The following is a 21,607-nucleotide window of genomic DNA, read 5'->3' on the forward strand; positions in this document are numbered from 1 at the left end:
TTGCAAGAGCAATAAATAATGTATTTCTATTTTACTGAATCAGAAGTCTGTAAATTGTAGTACAGATGGAATTATTATAATACAGAATTTAGAGACAAAGGAGACTGTTTTCTTGACTAAGACTATTTCTCGGGAGTCTTTAGAATGGGATAGTATTAAATGCAATTCTTGATTATGGAGCACCATCTAGAGGAACATTGGTATGGCATAGGAGTAAAATGAAATGGTATCAAATTGAAACAAATAGCAAAAATGCAAACTAAGATGCTCCAGAATATCATAACTATTTACTTAATAGCCACCAAGACAGCAAGTTATAAAACAATGTAAGTTTTGAGAAATGTTTTTTGTATATGGCATCATAGTGGTCTACATAAAGTATCTATATTTGTTTTTCCCTGAAATTCAGGCACAACCTTCTGAGTATTTATCAGTTGCAATACATTAAATATGCTGCTAAAAATTCATATGAGGTTGTGATGTTTGATGTACACTTTAAGGAAGCCCTGTACTGTTTGATATCCAGGCATTGGTCACCACCATTGTATAATACAAAGTACAAATTCTTAAGTTCCACTTAAGTTCAGCATATGTTCAGAAAAATAACCTGTAAACATAACAGCTTTTATTTTGCTATGACTTAAACCATATGCAAATTTGACATTCACATCAATTAAATAAAATCAGTTTTTCACTTTTAAAAAGTAAGTATGCTTGTGTAGGAATTTCTCCTGCTCATTTGATTATATTTGCTAGGTATGTGATATGCAAGGTAGACATGTACAAAGGAGGATGGTAAATGTATAAAAGCATTAAAAAATTATTATTTTGTATACATTCTGTAGCCTTTAAACTTCACATGGACACATATACCTATTTGTAAAAACAACAAGGAGTTTGGTGGCACCCTAAAGACCAACAGATTTATTTGAGCATAAGCTTTCGTGGGTAAAAACCTCACTATATATCTAAGAGTCAAGGCAAATCCAGATCCAGATCCAGACATACACCCATTTTTATATATTTAAGGATGGAGGCAAATCTTCTCCCTAGCATGCCTATTCAATTCTACTCTAGACAACAGGATTTGTTCAAGTTTTGATTCATTTCTCCTCTCAGAGCTGACCTGGACAGGATATAGCCCTAGACCAAAGATGGCCAAACTATGGCCCATGGGCCGCATCCAGCCTATGGGACCGTCCTGCCCGGCCCCTGAGCTCCTTGCTGGGGAGGCTAGCCCCCGGCCCCTCCCCCACTGTCACCCCTCCCCCACAGCCGCCAGTGGCGCAGCTGGCTCCATCGGGGCGGTGTGGCTTCCAGGCCTGCCGCTCTGAGTGGCATGGTAAGGCGGCGGGGAGGCTGGATAAGGGGCAGAGGGTCCTGGGGGGCAGTCAGGGGACAGGGAGCGGTTGGATGGGGCGGAGGTTCTGGGGCGGGGGGAGGGTCAGGGGATGGGGAGCAGGGAGGTTAAATAGGGGGTGGGGTCCCGGGGGGGTAGTTAGGGGCAGAGGGTCCCTGGAGGGGACAGTCAGGGGACAGGGAACGGGGGGGGGGGAGGTTGGATAGGGGGTGAAGTCCCGGAGGGGCGGTTAGGGGCAGGGGGTTCCAGGGGAGGGCAGTCAGGGGAAAGGGAGTGGGGGGGGGAGGTTGGATGGGTCAGGGGTTCTGAGGGGGGCAGTCAGGGGGGTGGATAGGGATCAGGGGGCCAGGCTGTTTGAGGAGGCACAGCCTTCCTTACCCGGCCTTCCATACAGTTTTGCAACCCCAGTGTGGCCCTCAGGTCAAAAAGTTTGCCCACTCCTGCCCTAGACCTTCACTCACATGACAAAACAAAGTCTTATATCTTTCAAAAACACTATTTTTTGGAAGAATGTTATTTTTAGAGCATATTAAGGCAAGAAAGTGATGTTACTGACTAGAGACAAGTATAGTGCATGTTGATGCCATGCATAGCTGGGCAAATTTATTTTGGCTAATAGTAAATTTGCCAAAAAATGTATTTCTTCAAGGAACCGAAACTATTTGTGAATTCAAGTTGAATTCGGTGAATAGTTTCGGTTGGGAAAAAAAAAGATTTTTTTTTTCAGAAATGTCAACATTTTTTAATCCACATTTTGTTTCAAAAATGTCATTTTGAAATTTTGATACTTTTTGTTCAACCCAAACAAATTTGTTTTGGCCACTGAAAAATGGCTCAGCTTTAATGCTGTGCCATCTTCTCCTCATAGCACTATTAGTGAAATTCAGTCCTGATCTGGTTGGCATGTTTTGAGCAAAGACACTCATTTGAAATATACGGTGGTGTCAATTAGACTTGAAAAGTTGGTGGAATTCTACTATATTACAGTGGAATTCTACTATATTTAGACAGACCATCCTGCTGAGATCAGAACTTTTGGCCTCTATGTTACAAATAGCGTTGCATGGGTATAACTGAGGACAGAATGTGGTCCGTTCTGAGTAAAGTGCTCAACAAATACATTTAATTGATAATGTTGGAAAATACTTTCAGATGTCATGCTTCCAACAAAGAGGGCTGGACCGTATGAGAGACATGAACCCCCCTGAGGAAATATGCTTAAGTATTCCAGGCCCTTCCACGCCTTCCCACCCCACATGAGGTTATTTAATTGAAAACAAATGGACAAATTCTGCTGCCCTCATTTAGTCCTTTGTAAATCCAGTATAATTCTGCTGCAGTCTGTGAAGCTACTCTGGATGTGTATAGCCAAGCCACGCACAGAGTGTAATGTATTGGGTGCTGTCCCTAATGATTTCTATCTTAAGACTGTTTCTACCGATTGAGCATTCCCATCGTTTTGTTCCTTCTTTATGGAATTTGATCTTCATTCTTCATTAAAAGTAAAACTTTCAAAAGGACCTAAGTGACTTAGGAACCCAAATCCTATTGAAAGTCAGTGGTAATTAGGCTCCTAAATCACTGTTATGCTTTATGAAAAATTTAATGTAACTGTTTCATCTGTACCACATGATCATGTGGAAAGTACTTTCTCCACGCACAAATGCTTCTGCTGACACGCAGCTGGGTGGGGAGGAGGCCAGAGGCAAGTACTTGTGCTCCACATAGGATATGCCTTTCCGTGAACTGGTATGGGGAAGCAGGCATGGTTTCAGGAGAAAGGGGAAGTACCACCAGCTAAACCCACCCATCAGCTGCAAACTACAATGGGGAGGGTGCAGAATTAACAGCTTTACGTGGGACATAAATTCCACAAGAGTTTAGATCAGTGGTGGGCAACCTGCAGCCCATCAGGGTAATTTGCTGGCAGGCCGTGAGACAGTTTGTTTACATTGACCATCCGCAGGCACGACTGCCCGCAGCTCCCAGTAGCTGCGGTTCGCCGTTCCCAGCCAATGGGAGTTGGGGGGAGGGTGTAATTATTAGACTTGGTCACATGGTGCTACATGGCTTTCTATGACCTTTTTCTCCCCTTATCAAAATGATCCTGCAGATATCACTGCACTGCTTCAATTTTCCCCATCTCTTTCCAATTCCTAAAGAATCAGTTGATTCCAACATTCCATCTCTCCTCTTTTCAAATGTGGTACCCCAAACACCTACTTTACAACTGAAAAGCTTTAAAGAAAAATAAAATAAAGGAGAATGTAATGAAAACTGGGAGAGGTAAACTTCAGGTAACTTCTTTCAATTTCCCCCTCCCCTTTGACAATTTTGCTCTCTCTTGCTTAATAGCAAAAATTATCATGCTAATTAATGTTCATGTTCTTCTTTATCCTTCCATAATGCTGCTCCCATTAGTCCATTTGTATAACAAAATTCTAATGTGGAGCAATTTGCATAAGTAGACACTGGCATGGCACCTTGCTGTGGCTAAGAGACTCCCTGGTCCTCCAAAATGTGCTGTTTCTTGGATGAGGAGGAGCCAGAAAGAAGTGGGTCATGGAGCTGCAGTTAGGATCCATTGGTTTTAGTATGCCTGGGGAGATGGGGGAGGCGGGGAACAGTGCTCCAGTGGAACTAGGGACAAACTTGCAAGCAGGCATCACTCACCAGAAAGCAAAGACCACTTAGGATGAGATTCATGGGCATGTGCAAAGCAGCACTGTGGTGCAATGTGAAGATGTAGTGGCTTAGAACCTGCCACATGAAAGAAAAGATTCCAAGGGCTGGAGGCTACCCAGAAATAGTCACCGCAACAATAATCTCTTGGATTGGAGGCTGGCCAGGGGCGGAGCTATGCAGTTGCTAGTAGGGATGTGAGTAATGATCGATTTGTATTTGATCTGTACACATTGTGCCATGTTCCAAATATCTGTACTCTGTGAACATGAATTAACAAACGGTCATGTGATTATTTAGGTGATGCTTTCTTGCTGATGTACTATTAAATCTGAACATTAGGGAATACTATATAGAGTCTGTGAGTGGCAGGTTTGTGAGTACAATGACTAGGAATCCTGTGAAATCATGCAGCATTTGGCAAGAGACCTCCATTTTGAATGTGTGGGAAGCATATGAGCAATAGAAAGGTGTGCCTGGCGTGGGCATTTTTTCAACCTGTATTAGGCTTTCAGTTTAAAGCCCACTGAAGTTAATGGAAAGATTCAGTGGGCTTTAGAATAGCCCCTATGAAAATAATTCTGCCAAAGCTAAATACAGAAATGGCAAAGCCACTCTCTGTTGTGGTGGTGCAGTTTCAGGGTATTTTACAATTGCCATGGTGAAGTAAGTGCAGATCAGGCATGCAGAGATATATTAAGCCTGACACATCAATCAAATGGTTGCCAAGGAAACCTGTCATGTTCAAAATGAAATAAGCTGGGTGATTGTTGACACTCAGAAGAAGGCCTGGGCCATGAAAGGACATGGTGCTATACAATGCTCTTGGTGAGATGTTTGCATGTGATATGGATCTATATTCAACTTTGGAAGACAAGGGATTTGTTATATTGCAGAGTATTCTCAAACCACATTATAATATCTCATCTGAGTTTATGTTCAATCAAATTCCTGACATCTGTGAAAGAATATGCCTATAACTATTAATGCTGGAGGCGAGAGAAATATTACCTATGTTCTTCACCACTGAAGCACAGCTCCAAAATAACACAACATGGTTCTTCATTAGTTTTCCTGTCTCCTATGTTGATAACTAATTTAACAGAACTGCAGTTTTGCACTCTCTCTCTCACAAGCGCAGGTACAGTGACTTTCAAGAGTTTTTTGGGAAATATTGAAGAAAAAAAAAGTTACAGAGAGGAGATAATGTTGGAAACTAACACCAAAAGCTAATATTTACAGTTTGGTCTGTTTGTGCACAGCTTGCATCTCTGTCAGTAATGATGCTTTATCCAGCCACTATTTATATCTGCTATCAAGAGCTACTGGGCTGGAAGCTTCTTGGCTATTTTAAACCCCTAGCATTAGCAATTTCTATACTACCACTTATACAAAAAAGTCTATGCCTACCCATCAACCAGTTAATTCAAGATGCTGTAACAACACGGAACTACTATGTTAAAATGTCTCATAGAAAACAAACCAGCTTGGAGTGTGAACTGTGCAGAGCAACCAAATGCCATAAGTCTGATTCCTTCCCAGTGGACTATTGCTGAAACTAGGGCAGATAATACTGAAGTCATCTGAAACTTAACAGGAAAAAATTAATGTAGGCCAGACTGCATCTCTGTAGTAACAGCACTGAGGGCTTTGAAACTGTACTTCACAAAAGTTTTTAAACTATGCATAAATCTAATGAAAGCAGAAACAATTAAATTGTTTCTCATATTTCAGCCACGCTGAAACAGAACACTGGGATTCAGCTACTTGTGTACTAGATCCATGCTCTGTTATATTTTTTCATATTTTTTCTTGGATGGCAACTTCTCTAATGTCAAAGCAGCCATTCAAAGCATTGTTTAACAAGTACTGCTACAGAATGCCAAATATGTCAAAATACAACTTCAAAATAAAGAATTAAAAGGTTATTGACTTACTCATCAAGAAACAAGTAAAGAGAAGGTAGGACTATGGAGATGTTCCCACAAAAATATAGAGGATCTGTAGTGAACAGCTGTCATTTTATCTGACAGAACGATACATTTTGGCAACCCCATAAAAATATAAAGCTATCAGGTTTTGACATCTTTTGGTATGGCAAAGTCATTTTCTGAAGCTTTGCCAAGCCATGTTTCCTATGAGAAATTATCTGCTGTCCTTGAGGATCTCTAAGTTGGTTGCTACTGTACCCTTCTTCCTCAGAAGGTTGCGAGCCTTTTTTAAAAAAAATGCAATTTAACAGTAATGTCTGTTTTCTTGAACTCTGATGGCAAATTATTTTTACTTGAGTGACTAAAGATAGCCTAACTGTGGCCCTGATTCTGGAACTGGATGAGGGTCGGTGGACCCTGGCACCTACATGGAATCTCACTGACTTCAGGGGTTGGCCCACACTGATCCGACTGCAGGACTGAGGCTGGTCTGAACTTCAGAACTGCTGAAGACTTGCAGGTCCAGGTCCTATTTACTCCAATGGGAGGAATGAGTGCTCAGCACCTTTGACGATCAGACCATTTATTTAGGTACCTATCCTTAGGCTTCCAAATTTGAACATTTTGGCTTGAATACCTTTATTTAACAGTTATAGAAGATAGTATATCACTACAAACATATTGTGGTATTATTTATAGGTCTAAGTTCTTTATATTGTCATTAGAAAACACTAACATGCACATTGTTGTGCATCTTAGTTTAAGAAAACTCTGAATCATGAACAGTGCACACTATTTTTTTAAATTAATGCTTATTTCCAAATGGCTGCTGTATTCATGCTATCAAATGATCAGACATTGTCTTCAAAGCCCTGTTTATCAGTAGCAACTAGTTGGTAACCAGTCAAACAACAAAAATAATCATGACAAGGTGGGTGAGATAATATCTTTTATTGGACCAACTTCTGTTGGCAAGAGAGACAAGTGTGTAAGCTCAAAAACTTGTCTCTCGTTGAAAACAGAAGTTGGTCCAATAAATGCTATTACCTCACCCATCTTGTCTCTCTCATATCTTGGGACCAATACAGCTACATACAAAAACAGGCATCACACCCATAAAAGGAATCCCTATTACTTTGGACTCCTGTTACCACTGCAGCTAAGCTTTACCTCTTTTCAGGTTGGCTAGACTAGATGACCTAATACTTTTTTCCACCTCTAATTCACACAGTAGTAAAGTAGAACAATAATTGAATCTCATGAATTTCAGTCTTATATGTTAAGGGCTGAGTCACGTCTGTTCTTGGCCGTACTCTTTCTAACTACTTCCTTGTGTGGGCAGCAGGATTGTAATGTACTTCTGTAATCACACTTCATCTGTACCCCAGTGCTTGAAATACCTGCCTCTTATCCTAGAGGTGCTTAAAATATTATACATACTTTGTAAAATGCTTAGAGATAAACAGGTATTCATATAGATGTGTAAACATAGCTCAAAAAGGGACAACTGAACTTACACACTTTTACGTTTTAAGAATGCGTAAAGGTCATTTCCTGGCAAAACACTGTATTTTAACCATGGGGAAAGACATGCAGATCCAAATGGAAGGCTCCTTTAACTGAAGCAGTCATAACATTAGGCATAAGCGGATTAAACAGTTGCTTAGGGCCCAGGCAGCTCAGGGCCCCCCCGATTTAGTACAACTCCCCAAAATACCATTCATCTTAGTTAATGTGGGCATTTTAACACGTGTACATAAGTGCTGTGTGGGCGGATTGTGCGGCCCGGGAAATGATACAATTAGGTCACTGGCCGGACTCCACGAGAACAAATGGTGGAGTCTCTGTAACTTGAAATCAGCCAGAGGTTATGGGCGTGCGGCAGACAGATGAACACGATGGCCCCTTCTGGCCTTAAAGCCTGTGTTTAGAGGAGGATGGTCCTGCTTAGAGCCCCCAGTGGGCAGGCACCGCCTCTAGCCTTAAAGCCCTGCCCTAGCCGAAGGCCTCCGCCGGGTGCAGCCGGCCCCAGGATTCCGAACCCGGCGGCTCGGTCAGGCTGCGCTGGGGCCGGCTCAGCCCGAGCTCCCGCTGGGCGCGGTCGAGGAGGCGCGGCGCGGCGCGAGGACGGCCGTCCGGGCAATGCATCAGCCAGCGCGCAGGAGGCGCTGTGTGCCAGGGGTGACAATGCCGGGCCTCAGCACCGCCCCCCGCGGGGGAGGGATCGAGTCACAGCGCGCAGGACGCAGACCCGGAAGCCGCATAGGGCCGCGGCATCACCGAGTTTCCGGAAGACTCTTACCAGAGCGTCTCTGTCCAGGCACGTCCTCCGAGTCCGTCCGTCCTTCCTTCCGTTTGGGCTTTCCCCTGCCTGGGCGGCCGCCCCCGAGTGGTGGGCGGCGGCGCTGCACCCTGCTCGGCGGCTGCCTGGGGCCGGGATATCTATGGGGCGAAACGAGATGCAATGAACCCGAGAGCGAGCGAGACAGCGACGAGCGCGACGGACACACACCGGAGCCGCTCCATGGGGGATCGGCCGCAGTAGGAGCGGCTCCCCCCGGGTACGATCCGCCCCTGTCCCCCCCTCGGGCCTCTGGAGGAGGATGGCGACAGCGGCCGCCCCGACCCAGCTGGAAGCCGGTGGGTATCGCTGGCGGGGGGAGGCGGGCGGCGCTCCCTGCCGGGTGTCCTCCTTGTAACCGCGTCCCCTTCTTCTCCGCAGAGCTCTACTACCTGATCGCCCGCTTCCTGCAGTCCGGACCCTGCAGGAAATCCGCCCAGGTGAGCGGCCAGCGCGGGGCTCCGGCCGGGCCGGCCCCGCCGCCAGGGCCAGCGGGGGGACGGGGTTGGGCGGCTGGGGCGGCGGTGCCGAGAGGGAGGTTTTCCTGTCGCCACACCGGACTCACGTCCTTTGTGTCTCTCCCCAGGTGCTGGTGGAGGAGCTGGAGGCGCACCAGGTAGGGGCTACGGGCGGGCAGGTGGGAGTCGCCCGGCCCCGCAGCGGGGCCCCCTGCGGCTCTCGGGGACGCTTCGGGCAGCAGCGGGGACGGCTCGGGGGTTGCCCTGCGGCGGGCGCCACTCCGGGTGCTGCCTGTGCGGGGGTGGGCAGGGCCTCGGAGCGGGGTAAGGATCATCCCCGCCTGGGGCCGGGCCGTGGAGCGGCTGGGGCACCGGGGCCGGGCGGGCTGGGACCGGGGCTGGGGGAGGTGCGGGAGAGGCCGTGCCTGCGCTGACTGCCCCCTCCCCCGCCGCAGCTGATCCCCCGCCGCCTGGACTGGCAGGGCAAGGAGCACCGGCGCAGCTTCGAGGATCTGGTGAGTGAAGTTTCGCTCCAACTTCCCCGTAAGTTCCCCCACCCGGCCGCCGCTCCCCACCGTGGGGTGAGCGCTGAGCCCCGGGGTGGGGTGGGGTGGGGAGGGGCGGCCGCCTCGCTGGGGGTGGGGAGCGTGGGGGGAGTTACTGCCCCCGGCGCGTGTGTGCGGGGGGCTGCGAGCGAGGTGCCTGTTGTGGAGGGTTATCTGAGGGCACGAGAAGGAGCTGGCGGGGGGAGGGGGGCTGGCGAATGGCACAACGCTTAACAAGCTGTAGTTCCGTGTGTGGGAATGGAAGCTGCCTTCTGATTGGCTGCAGCTCCAAAATACGGGAACTGAGGAGAGGGCCAGTGTTTCTGCATTGGGGGGCGGGGAGGACACCATGGCCCTGGCACAGTGAGAGGCTGGGGGGCAGCCAGGGGGACAGCTGGAGTCCAAGGGTTACTTACTGCGGCTGAGTAATAATCCTGTGAGCTGTGGGCCCCTTGTCATTGATGGTGACAATACCAGCAACGCTTCTTTGGCCTTCTAGGATTTCAAAGCGCTGAGGTGCTGTCACCTTTAAATGGGGTCTAAACAAACCTTTTAGCAAACCTACCAACTCCAGTGATATTTCCACTTTTAAAAAACAATTCAATGTAAATAGTTTCCCCCTTTTCTTCTCCCCCCACCATTAAAAACAAGTAAACATTGTCCTGCAGTGCTGGAAACCCAGCCTTCACAGCCAACACTAAATGTCTTGTATGTGAAACCATCCACAAACAAATGACACTCTGCATTGATTGCTCTTGTCCCAGATGAGAGGAAATGCTAAATGTAACCAAAATATAGTAACAAGAAAATAGATTATTAGAACTGAAAGAACTTCCCTGAAATCCAATGTTACTGGTAAGGTAAAGAAAGTTTACAACATAAGATACTGCAATAGCTTTTTAACAACCTCAGAATGTCCCCTGTGAAGTAACACAAAGCATCTGCAGTTTTCAAGAGGGGAACTAAAGGCAGGTTAGTTGTTTAAGTGACACACAGGAAGTCACTGGACAGAGACAAAAAGAAAAGGAGTACTTGTGGCACCTTAGAGACTAACCAATTTATTTGAGCATAAGCTTTCGTGAGCTACAGCTCACTTCATCGGATGCATACCGTGGAAACTGCAGCAGACTTTATATACACACAGAGAATATGAAACAATACCTCCTCCCACCCCACTGTCCTGCTGGTAATAGCTTATCTAAAGTGATCATCAGGTTGGGCCATTTCCAGCACAAATCCAGGTTTTCTCACCCTCCACTCCCCCACACAAATTCACTCTCCTGCTGGTGATAGCCCATCCAAAGTGACAACTCTTTACACAATGTGCATGATAATCAAGTTGGGCCATTTCCTGCACAAATCCAGGTTCTCTCACCCCCTCACCCCCCTCCCAAAAGGAGAGTGAATTTGTGTGGGGGGGGTGGAGGGTGAGAAAACCTGGATTTGTGCTGGAAATGGCCCAACCTGATGATCACTTTAGATAAGCTATTACCAGCAGGACGGTGGGGTGGGAGGAGGTATTGTTTCATATTCTCTGTGTGTATATAAAGTCTGCTGCAGTTTCCACGGTATGCATCCGATGAAGTGAGCTGTAGCTCACGAAAGCTTATGCTCAAAGAAATTGGTTAGTCTCTAAGGTGCCACAAGTACTCCTTTTCTTTTTGCAAATACAGACTAACACGGCTGTTACTCTGAAACCTGGACAGAGACAGTATTATGATTCAAGGGTTCCTGGCTCTGGCCTATTTTCAATCCATCACACCACACTGATGTAATTGACTGCCTTATTTAAACAATAAATCCTGTACAAGGTCACTTAAATGTTTCAGGAATATGTAGTAAAAATATGAAATGTTTCATATTATAGTTATCAAATCCAGAGATTCCATGTGCAGAGACACAAGGAAATCAGAGCAAGTGACTCGTTCCCTCTAGAGATGTTGGCTCCCCTCTGCAATGAAGCTACATGTGGCCTTTAGGCCCCTGGAGACTCTCTGGGCCTGATCTTCAGAGGGGGTGGCACCTGAAGCTCCTGTTGACTGCAGATGAAGTACTTGGGCTTTCAGCCCCTGGAGACTCTCAAAGTCTAATTTTCAGAGGTTGCGGGCATCTGCAATTCCTGCGGACGGTACATGCAGTTGTGGTGGTTCTGTATGGAAGCAGCAAAGACTGGAAGAAATGAGTTGGTTTTCATTGTTTTTGGAGGGTACAAGTGCCCCTCCCCCATGCACTTTTAAAGTTACCAGGAGTTACATACAATAAAGCTTGGCACCAATATATGACTTTGCAGTTCAGAATTATGTTAAATCATTATTATTAATTTTCACAACACCCATATTTGGCATGTGTATGATCTTGACTTGCCCTGCCTGTCTATCAGAAACTGAAGATAAGTACCTGTTTCCCTTCCAACCCCACAAATTATAATGATCATGTGGAAGGGTGACATGGTATTGCTCAAACTTTACTACATTTTTATTGACTGAATAATAAGTTTTTCATGCGGTAGTGTCCCCTAGAACAGTAACTTTTAAGTTAAACTAAAAAATGGGAAGTCTGCCTTAGAGGGGACTTACAGCATCCATACCTCGTGGCTTTTCTTTTCCCTAAGCTTATGGAGAGTTGAAAGAGACTATAATACTCCATCTAACCTCTGTCAGATGGTAGCCTGGCCTGATATTTAAACTGAAAGAAAGGGAGTAAGTACTGTGGTGAATAAAACCTCAGTGCAATATTTTTTTCTGGGGAACCCAATATCTGGCTGCTAGGTTATTTCATGTTTGCTCTGTGATTATATCTGTCACCTGAGATGAACTCTAACAGTAGGGGAGGCCGAATCTGATTTCAGGCAAATATGGCGTTTGCTTCAACAGTAGCATTAATCTTTGCACTTTTGTTCTTTATATTATTAAATTCATCCACGCTTTCTGGAGTACTTTGGGGCACCTCTAGATTACCTTGTTTGTTCATCTAATGGCATTTGAGGCCACATAAAATTCTTTAAAACTTTAATCTTGTACCAGTAAAATGAAGACAATAAAAATCAGGTGGGGGAAAAAAAGCTGAGAAAAAACAAGGTTTCTGAATTGTTTGGAAGTGGTTGTGATTTCTATATTTTAATAGATAAAAGGTTTTGCTTTCGGACTTAAAAACAGGCAGGAAATTTCCCTCATTTGCATTTTATGTTAATATTACGTAACTAGTTAAGGTGGGTTACAGTAGAGTAAAGGAGTATAAATTAAATATTGTGTGTTTGTAGCTCTCTGTTATGGCTGCCTTCATGTTGTTCATTTTCTTTCCTGCTAGCCTTTTCTATTAATTCCCAGAATAAAGCTTTATCTGACCTGAGGATGTTGGAGGAATGGCTTTTCTCCAGCCCTCATCATTCAGGGTTTGATATACTTGATGTCTGGATTCTTGAATGTATGTGACTATGTATATTTGGACTACTTGTCTGGCCTCAAGTATTCTGCAGGGGAGTAAGACATTTGAAGATATTGTGCAGAACAGTGCCACCATCATGAGGTGCCCAGGTCATGATGAAATTCATTTTAATAGTCTTTCTTGGAAATATAACTGGGGATCTTGAAGACGCAGTTATCACTCCTTACCAATCATTTACACATTGAATTAAAAATCTCTTTTTAAAAGGATGCAGCATCACTGCTCCTTCATGCTGATGCCAATATTGACAACATAGAGAAGGCAGGTGAATTGCCAAGGAAGAACTTTTATTTTTGCTTGTTCCTATGGTGTATAAAGAGTGGCCTCCTTTATTTTTTTTCTTTCTTTTTCCACATCTTTTCTAAATCTTAAAGAGTATCAAGTCTTGATTTCCCTGTTCTTGCTGCAGGATTCTCTAGAGATCTTGTCCCTCATTTGAATAGAGAAGGGTTGTTTTAAATCTTTCACAAAAGAAGCTTTTGTCCTAAATGATAGTCAGGAGCTTGAATTCAACAGGTTTTAACAAACTCACTGTTTTATACAGTTTGACTAAATATTTGGCTTTTGGGAAGTGACCAGGAATATAACTAAAAACCTGCTTTGTAGACTTTTCCTCTATTTATAATTTTGTTTTTAATTGTAGCCGTAAGCAATTTTTAAAAGTACATTTTAAAAACAGGGTTTTCTTTATTAAATTTTAGAAAAAAAGTTGCCCTCTGATTCTGTACAATTAACAATGAGAATATAATTAACAGGGGTAAGAGAACTCTATTAATTCTTGCCTCCAGTCTGCTCAGACTTGTGTGTTTATATCCAGAATCTTCTGAATTTCTGTGAAGTTTTCTCTGTATTTCTATTCTGTTTGGACCTGGTCTTGTACTTAAAAGTCAGATAATATGGGGCATAAGAAGAGTCATTTAAAATGTGTTTAAGGGCAAGTAAGAATTTTAAACATACTTGCTGAACAAAAACTGTAGAGATTTCTGGCCACGTTTGTATGTGTATTACTCTTCATTGAAAAGATGAGGGGGATGGGGGAACAACAATTTTGGACACTTTTACACAAGTGCTGTGACTAATGCTGTGCATCTGCTTGCATATGCAATACGATCAACTTCGTGAACTCTATCAGGGGTAGTCAATAGGCGGCCTGTGGGCCAAATCTGGACCACCAGATGCTTTTAAACCAACCCCAAAATCTTTTTATTTACTTATAATTAGTGTTGTGGGCTTTTTTCTTTCCTCTGGAGTGTGGACCTTGACTATGCCTTGACCAAGAAATTTGGACCTTGACAAAAAATAATTGACTACCCCACTCTAAAGGCTTGCCTTCACTAGACTTTTTTTTTTTTAACCTTGGTCTATTGATAGCCAATGAATGTTTGAGCTACCTCTGGTGTGTTTGTAAAAGCTAATGTGGATGCTCTCCATGTGTTTGTTACAGCCTGTGTCCACACTAGCCTTCAGAAACACTCAAAGTGCTTAGAGTTCATTGACAATCAATAATTTGAAATTTGGTTGTGTGTGGGGGGGAGATCTAGTGAATACACCTGCTTGGTTGTTGTGCAGGCTAATTATCCCATCTGGCTTACCTCATCAGTAATGCCTCTAGCTGGCTACTTTTACAGGTTTTGTTCATTGCATTTAAAATGGATTGGCTGTGTCCTGGTTTCTGATGTGCTGTCTTATTTGGTTAGGCCTATCTTGATCTGTTTGCTGAAGATGTGTACATGGTTTCCTGGGTTCCCTGAGAGCAACTGGTTTTGGGTACTGATCCTGCAATCTGATCTACGTAGGCATTTAATTCAGTGGGACTTCATACCAATGAAAGGCTCTGCCAGTATGGAACAGATTGTAGGACTGGGTCCCAAGTTCTTACCTTGTCTATTTAAGTTACTTAAAACTAGCTGTGAGATTGTGGGGCCATTATTGATAGACATCGTCAATGCCAATCCTAGCAAGGGAGAAGGGTATTGGAAATCCTTGTACATAAGTCAGCTCATCTCAAACAAACAACATTGCTTGATAATAGGGAGCTTGCAACCCATTCTCAAACCTTTTATTTTTAGAGAAGGTGGTTGAGTGGATGGTGGCTTTACAGCCACAGGTATATTTGGACATCAGTGACATCCTGGGTGTGTTCCAGATTCTGAACTTCCTTTTGAGTTGAAACTCCACTCATCAGGGTCTTCAGTAACTTCCTGCTTACCTTATATAACAGTCAGTTAGCTATTTTGGTCCTTCTGGACTTGGTTGCTTTTTGATACGGTTGACCGTTGGTTGTTGCTTTAGCAGCTGAGGGAAATTGGGTTTGGGCGAAAGTCATATCTAGACGGGAGAGATCTATCGTTGATGACAACTGTCTATCCACAAGGAATTTGGTATGCAAGGTCTCTCAAGATGCTATGCTCTCTCCTGTATTAAATACATATGAGACTGGTGAGATCACTTCAAAGAAGAAAGTGGGATCTGATTAATATGCTAATGATATGCAAGTTATTAGTTCCTGCACCATAACTCCGCAAAGTCACTCGCTAATCTGAATGAGTTTGCCAGACGGATATGTTGGAGCTATCTACTCTCCATCTCTGGGAAGCAAGAAGTCTTGCTTGTGGATATAGAAGCTGTCATGAAGACTCATTTTCTTTGTTTCCCATTTATTGAGGGGCCTCTTTCACAGACAGTGAGCAATGTTAAGAATTTAGTCACTTTTGACTTAACTGTATTATGGTGATCCTTAACAGAACAATATACTCTTGATAGTTGAAGCTCCCTTCTAGCATTGGTTCCAGCGGCTCTTCTGCATTGCTTGCAGCAACTTGTTTGTGACTAGTTTTTGGGCAATCATGGTCATATTACATTCACGCAGTGTTCTTTATGTTGGCTGCTTATGAAGTGACCAATTCACTTTAATCAGTTCTGTTTGCTCTTTAAGTCCTTCAGTGTATTGGGTGTGGCTATACTGATGACCTCTTCCATAAGCCTCATCTTGCTATTAATTCTAGAATCTTTGGCAGAGCTCAACATTACTGGAATTATTGCTACTTTCCCTTTTGAGAAGCAGTGGTTGCTCAAGTGGCACTGAAGGGCCTGATTCTCTGATCCCTCTCATAGTTGAATGAGAAGCATTTTAGTTGCTTTTTGTCAAGTATAGGGTTGTATTTAGAAAATCCTCCTTTTTCATATGCTAATTGATGTTACTCATGGAAGTGTATTGTAGACGATGTGACTCATCATGTTGTGCCAGGATAATACCACTGCTATTGACCATTTGGAATCCTAATGTCATAATAATCCACCTGACAAACTACCCAGGTTGGAATGCGAGTGCTGTGTGTGTGCATATCGTTTCTTTGCAATGGATGCAATGCCAGAATGTCTGGCTCTACTTTAATAATAAGTAGTTAGGCCTGCTGTTTGGTGAAATGAAGAGACAGATTACAATATAGTGGGACAAGGTGGGTAAGGTAATACCTTTTATTGGCTTGACTTCTTTTGGTGTGAGAGACAAGCTTTCGAGGTTACACAGAGCTCTTCTTCCGTAGATTCATTTTAGCTGATGAAAATTTCTTCATGGCATCAGAGCATGTGGGATATAACCAATATATGCTTGCAGTGTTATTTGGTCCCAGGATATTAGTGAGATGAGGTGGGTGAAGTGATATCTTTTATTAGACTGACTTCTGTTGGTGAAAGAGAGAAGCTTACACAGAGCTCCTCTTCAGGCCTGGGAAGGGTACTCAGAGTGTAAGATACATTGTATCATTAATAGCTATTTTCTAGTTTTCAGATCTGCAGTATGTAATTATGGCTGTCCTCTTGATGTTGACCATAAAAAGGAGGTAGAAGCAACTGAGTATTCTGTTTGTGTGTGTGTGTGTGGGGGGGGGGGGTGAGAGAACCTGGATTTGTGCTGGAAATGGCCCAACTTGATTATCATGCACATTGTAAGGAGAGCGATCACTTTAGATAAGCTATTACCAGCAGGAGAGTGGGGTGGGAGGCGGTATTTTTTCATGCTTTGTGTGTATATAAAAAGATCTTCTACACTTTCCACGGTATGCATCCGATGAAGTGAGCTGTAGCTCACGAAAGCTTATGCTCAAAGAAATTGGTTAGTCTCTAAGGTGCCACAAGTACTCCTTTTCTTTTTGAGTATTCTGTGTTGGAAGAACAATTTCAACTGAAAATCTTAACACTGAATTTTAAATGCCATTTATTAGAAATAGCAAAAGTAAGACTGGTTTGGAAATTTCAGATGGCCAGATGCTACTTGCTTGCTATTCATAGTGGCTAATGAAGAAGCTGTTTGTTTGTTTTTGTATTGGGAAATAGGCTATCTTTATCTAGGAAAGGGCAATACTGAAGAAGAATGCAGACCATTTTCTTATGATGGGAGACTTGAATCTTACACCCCATGGCTATGGAGTAAGTTCAGTTAATGTCAGGTCTTAATGGGACCCATTCACAACAGCTAAAAACTGAGCAGACAGACCTTGCAGCTATTGTAATGTTTCCAGGTTTTTCCACACCCCCTATTGTTTAGGTTTTAAATGGAACGTGTTTGTAACAACAGTATGGGGTTAAAATGTCTGTCAAGTGAGGAAGGCCATCGTTTTTTATCTGAGTAATAGATACTTTGTGTGAAAAGAATAAACTGGTGTGGTGAAATAGAAAATGGTTCCCCAAACTGCACTCTGCTTACTCAAAGTACTCCATTGAAAACACTGAGGTTTGAGGGATTTTTGTTTCTTCCTCTCTGGCTTTCAGAATTTCAAAATCAACATGTAATACTTGAAACTATAATATAAGCTATTGAGTTGGCTAGTGGCATAACCTTACTGGTCAATTTTCTTAACGTCCAAGGTATTTACAGGATTCTTTTAGATATACTGGGTGTAATTCATATTGAGTTTTAACAAAAATTGTTCTTGCTTGTCTGTGTACTTAGATATTTAAATATGAACTGAATAAATAAAATACTAAATGAAAAAAGCTCAGATGAAGAGAAGATTTTTTTCTACCCCTACCTCCAATTTTAGGAAAAATAAAAATGGCGTGTGGTGTTTCATGTGTTTAGGTGGCAGCCAATGCACACATCCCTCCAGACTATCTTCTGAAAATCTGTGAGAGAATTGGACCCCTCTTAGACAAAGAGATCCCACAGAGTGTTCTTGGAGTGCAGACTTTACTAGGCGTGGGACGGCAATCTTTGCTAAGGGCAGCAAAAGGTAAGATTTGAAGTCCACATAATCAAGAAAGATTAATATTTAATGCAAAGTATCTTCTAAGTTTGGTGGTCTGAGGCATTTGCATACTTGTATGAGCACTCCTCATGCTACTTTCTATGGTCAGTTTCTACGTTCTAGTTACAGAATTGCTAAAACACAACCACTAGGAGAAAGTTTGGCCTTCTCTAAGGCCAGGATTACACTAGAAAAGGTTTGCTGGTATAGCTGTAATGGCAAACCCTCCAAGCATAGGTGCAGCTTATACTGGCGAAAAAGTGCAGTTGCTGATGAGGCTTATATTGGTTCTAGAAATGAAATAAGCTGTCCTGGGAAAAGCTGTCCTTTTTATACCAATTTAGCTGTGTTTACACTTGGAGTTCTGCCAGTACAATATTGCAAAAAAACCATTGCCCCTAAACAGCACCGGCAAAAGTGGCACTGGCCTGAGGCTATGTCTACAGTAGCACTTTTGTCGGTTAGGGATGTGAAAAAATGACCCTCCTGATCGACAAAAGTTTCACCAACAAAAGCGCCAGTGTAGACAGCACTATGTTGGTGTAGAGCGACTTTTATATGGGAGATCTTATAGCAGTGCAGCTGCAGCAGTACAGCTGTGCCATTGTAGGGTCTGTAGTGTAGACATAGCCTGAAGTTGATAGGAGGTGTAGAAGAGTGATGTGTGCAACATCCAAACTGGACATAAGGGCCACTGCTTTGCCTGTAAGCCATCAGCTATTGTCATCCTGAAGAATGGGAGTCTTGAGATGTTGCAAGCAATGTGTTAATTATATCCCAGACTCTAGGTTACTTTAATATGAAATGAAAAAACCAAAACCATAAATTCAGCTTCTAAACCCCACCATATATTAGAAATAATCAGTCAAACTGTTAACAACAACCCACTCCCCACCCACCCCCTTATTTTTCCATCATACCAACCATCCCTCCTCCTTCCTACTCCTTCAAAGTCTTTTTTTAAAAAGATGAGCTTTGCATTATACCGTAAAGGTCAGCAGATTTGAACTACTTCAGATCAAGGGGGAGAAAACTCCAAAGTTGCGGGACTTTCACAGAGGATACCCTACTAGCAGTCTTATCTCTTGTAAATTTAAGGTACTATAGTTCAACATACAATAACCTGTGAGAGAGCTTTCCTTAGGAGAGGATACACGTTGCCACTCAGCACTACGCAGGTTATCCCAAGCAAGTGTCCATAAAACCTTTATACCACACCAGCTTTTATTCTGTCTATGCATATGTGGTACAGAAAAATTATTTTAGAAATATTCAGTTATTTTAAAAGATGTTATTGAGACAGTTGAATGTACATTACTAGATACATTACTTTGAATACTTGTGGCTACAGCTCACGAAAGCTTATGCTCAAATAAATTTGTTAGTCTCTCAGGTGCCACAAGTACTCCTTTTCTTTTTGCGAATACAGACTAACACGGCTGTTACTCTGAAACCTGTCATTACTTTGAATGTAACTGTGCAACACTTAGAAGGAGAAAAATGAATAAATGTAAGACCGCTGTAAAAATAACATGTAATACCTTTTTTCATATCTAAAAATGTCATAAAACTGGAAGAGCTGTATCTGTTCCTTTCATGGCTACAAGTGAGTTCTGGGTCCCGCTGGGAGTCTCTTCTCTCATTCGGATGTTGTGCCTGAGGGTAGCTCTGCTAAACCATGGGATATCACTTTAAAATGATGCCATTTTTCAGTAAAAAAAAGCTGCCACAAGACCAGGGCTTAATCTTGCCTGACATGCGCCCTTGGCAGGTGTAATGTGGTGGAGAAATTCCATACTTCTAGGGAGAAGAATGATTAAACAAACAAACCCCTGTTCCAGTTTCAGTGTTAGAATAAATCCCAGGGCAGATGATTACTGGGCAGAGCTCAGATGAGTCAGTCAGAGATACAGGATAACTTGAAGAGCAATGTGATGAATTCGTTTATTACAGGGAAATTTCTTCCATGTATTTGACTTTCTGTATAGAGAAAGTATATTGGCCTTGTGCCACTTGATGGGTAAACAATATCTTTGTTCTAAGAAGTAGTAGTTCTTTCCAGAATGACAGTTTATGGATCTTTTAAAGTTGCACTTGAGTAGTCTAGATAGTGACCGCAAATAGAGAGCTCACACCTTTGTTCTAGAAAGCTTAAGGTGCACTTCTATATATAATTATTACAATAAGAGAAAGCTATGATAGAATTTGGGTTGTACTTAAATATTCCATCAGGGTTCTGCCTGGATTTGGATACTCCGTGTTCATGGATTCAATGGTGATGCATGAGTCCATCCGTCAGGGGCATTAGTCTTCTGCTCCACAGCCCTTCCTCATCATAGAAGCTCAGTTCTGTCCTTCCAGATGGCCACTAATGGAAAATGCCCAGCTCTGGTTTCCGAGGCACTTTGTTGAGCAGGCTCAGAAAATGCACTATTGTTTCCATTAGAGGGAAGGCTGTCTTGAGGCCAACTGGCAGCAAAGTAGCTGGAGAACCTTAAAAGAAAATGGCCTTAATTTTAAAAACAATGTTTTAAAAGAGAGAATGTGGAAAGCATATTGCCACCAATTGAAGGAAACCAGATTTATTAAAACAAAAATCTTACCCACCCCCATTCCAAGTCGAAAGTATTTGTGTGTACTGTCTTCCAAATGTGTAATACACTGGGACTTTCTTAATGCAAATTAAGATGAAAAGTTGAGATTTACTTTTTTAGTGTTCCTTCCTCATGTGAAGTTTATGAAATGTTGTTTTTACACTAGTAATTACATTTACTCTGACTCTCTCACAGTTTCCCCCTGCCATCAAATTTAGACTTTCTAAACCTGAGAAGCCAAGTAAATAAAGAGAGAATTTGAAAATGTTTCTCAGACTTTATCACGTAGTAAATACAAAGCAGAGTTTCATCATCATTAATTTGTCTGAAACCTGACTCTTTAAAATGATTCAGCTGCATTTTAAGAAATCTGTGATTCCCTGTAGCCAGGCCATACTAGGAAGTCAGGGGATGAGTTTGTGGTGTTACCAGTATTTGGACAAATAGGTCAATTGGATACAGAACCCACCTCTGCAGCTCTTTTTTATTTTTTTATTTTTGATCAACTGTTAATTTCATTGATCTAGACTGCAGGCATACGCTATGGAAGGGATCTGCATTTGCAGCTCTTCACAGAGGCCGACCTCCCGAACTACCTGTAAATTATGGGAAGCCACCAAATGTGGGTAAGTAATATCCCATTAAAATATAAAGTGTTTTGGATTTTATTCGTATCTTTATTAGCATTTTCAGTTGAAACTTTTGTTATTAATCCAGACGCTACTTTAGGTTTTCATTTACATTTTTTGATGAGTTTCAAGATGAACTCATCCCAAAAGCTTTTAATTTATTCTACAAGTGTTTTGCTTCTTCCATCAGTCTCTTTCCATCAGTCTCTTTGCTCTCTTGCTTCCTAATTTTTAAATCTGTGTGCGCGCATGCCTGTATATACATAAATTATATTGTTGTCCCTCTGCCAACTGGTGGTGGATATCAGAGCCTGACTTGTCAGCATCCCTTTGGAGGAGAAATCAGTGATATGAAATCTGGATATGTTCTTGTTTGT

General features: G+C 42.8%; 1 protein-coding gene and 1 long non-coding RNA gene across 6 annotated transcripts in view; one reads left to right on the plus strand and one right to left on the minus strand.

Annotated features, from left to right (window-relative positions):
• Positions 1-9,479, minus strand: part of LOC140917655 (uncharacterized) — a 31,787-nt gene extending 22,308 nt beyond the window's left edge. Inside the window, exons 1-2 of one of the 2 annotated variants that reach the window (XR_012160942.2) lie at positions 8,880-9,479; positions 8,276-8,415 (exon numbers count right to left, since the gene is read on the minus strand). This is a non-coding gene — a long non-coding RNA (uncharacterized LOC140917655). Of the gene's footprint in view, positions 1-8,275; positions 8,416-8,706 lie in introns of both variants that reach the window. The other variant, XR_013636278.1, reaches the window with a different exon arrangement.
• Positions 8,489-21,607, plus strand: part of BRWD3 (bromodomain and WD repeat domain containing 3) — an 88,516-nt gene continuing 75,397 nt past the window's right edge. For 2 of the 4 annotated variants that reach the window (XM_073360928.2, XM_073360930.2), the window contains exons 1-6: positions 8,489-8,613; positions 8,696-8,754; positions 8,901-8,930; positions 9,228-9,287; positions 17,842-17,992; positions 21,129-21,227. In XM_073360928.2, coding sequence (XP_073217029.1) covers positions 8,577-8,613; positions 8,696-8,754; positions 8,901-8,930; positions 9,228-9,287; positions 17,842-17,992; positions 21,129-21,227 — 436 coding nt within the window. In that variant the 5' untranslated portion in view covers positions 8,489-8,576. Of the gene's footprint in view, positions 8,614-8,695; positions 8,755-8,900; positions 9,288-17,096; positions 17,190-17,841; positions 17,993-21,128; positions 21,228-21,607 lie in introns of those variants that run through there. The other 2 variants (XM_073360929.2, XM_073360931.2) reach the window with 2 other exon arrangements.

Source organism: Lepidochelys kempii, chromosome 9, assembly GCF_965140285.1.
Source record: "Lepidochelys kempii isolate rLepKem1 chromosome 9, rLepKem1.hap1, whole genome shotgun sequence".
Taxonomy (NCBI): domain Eukaryota; kingdom Metazoa; phylum Chordata; order Testudines; family Cheloniidae; genus Lepidochelys; species Lepidochelys kempii.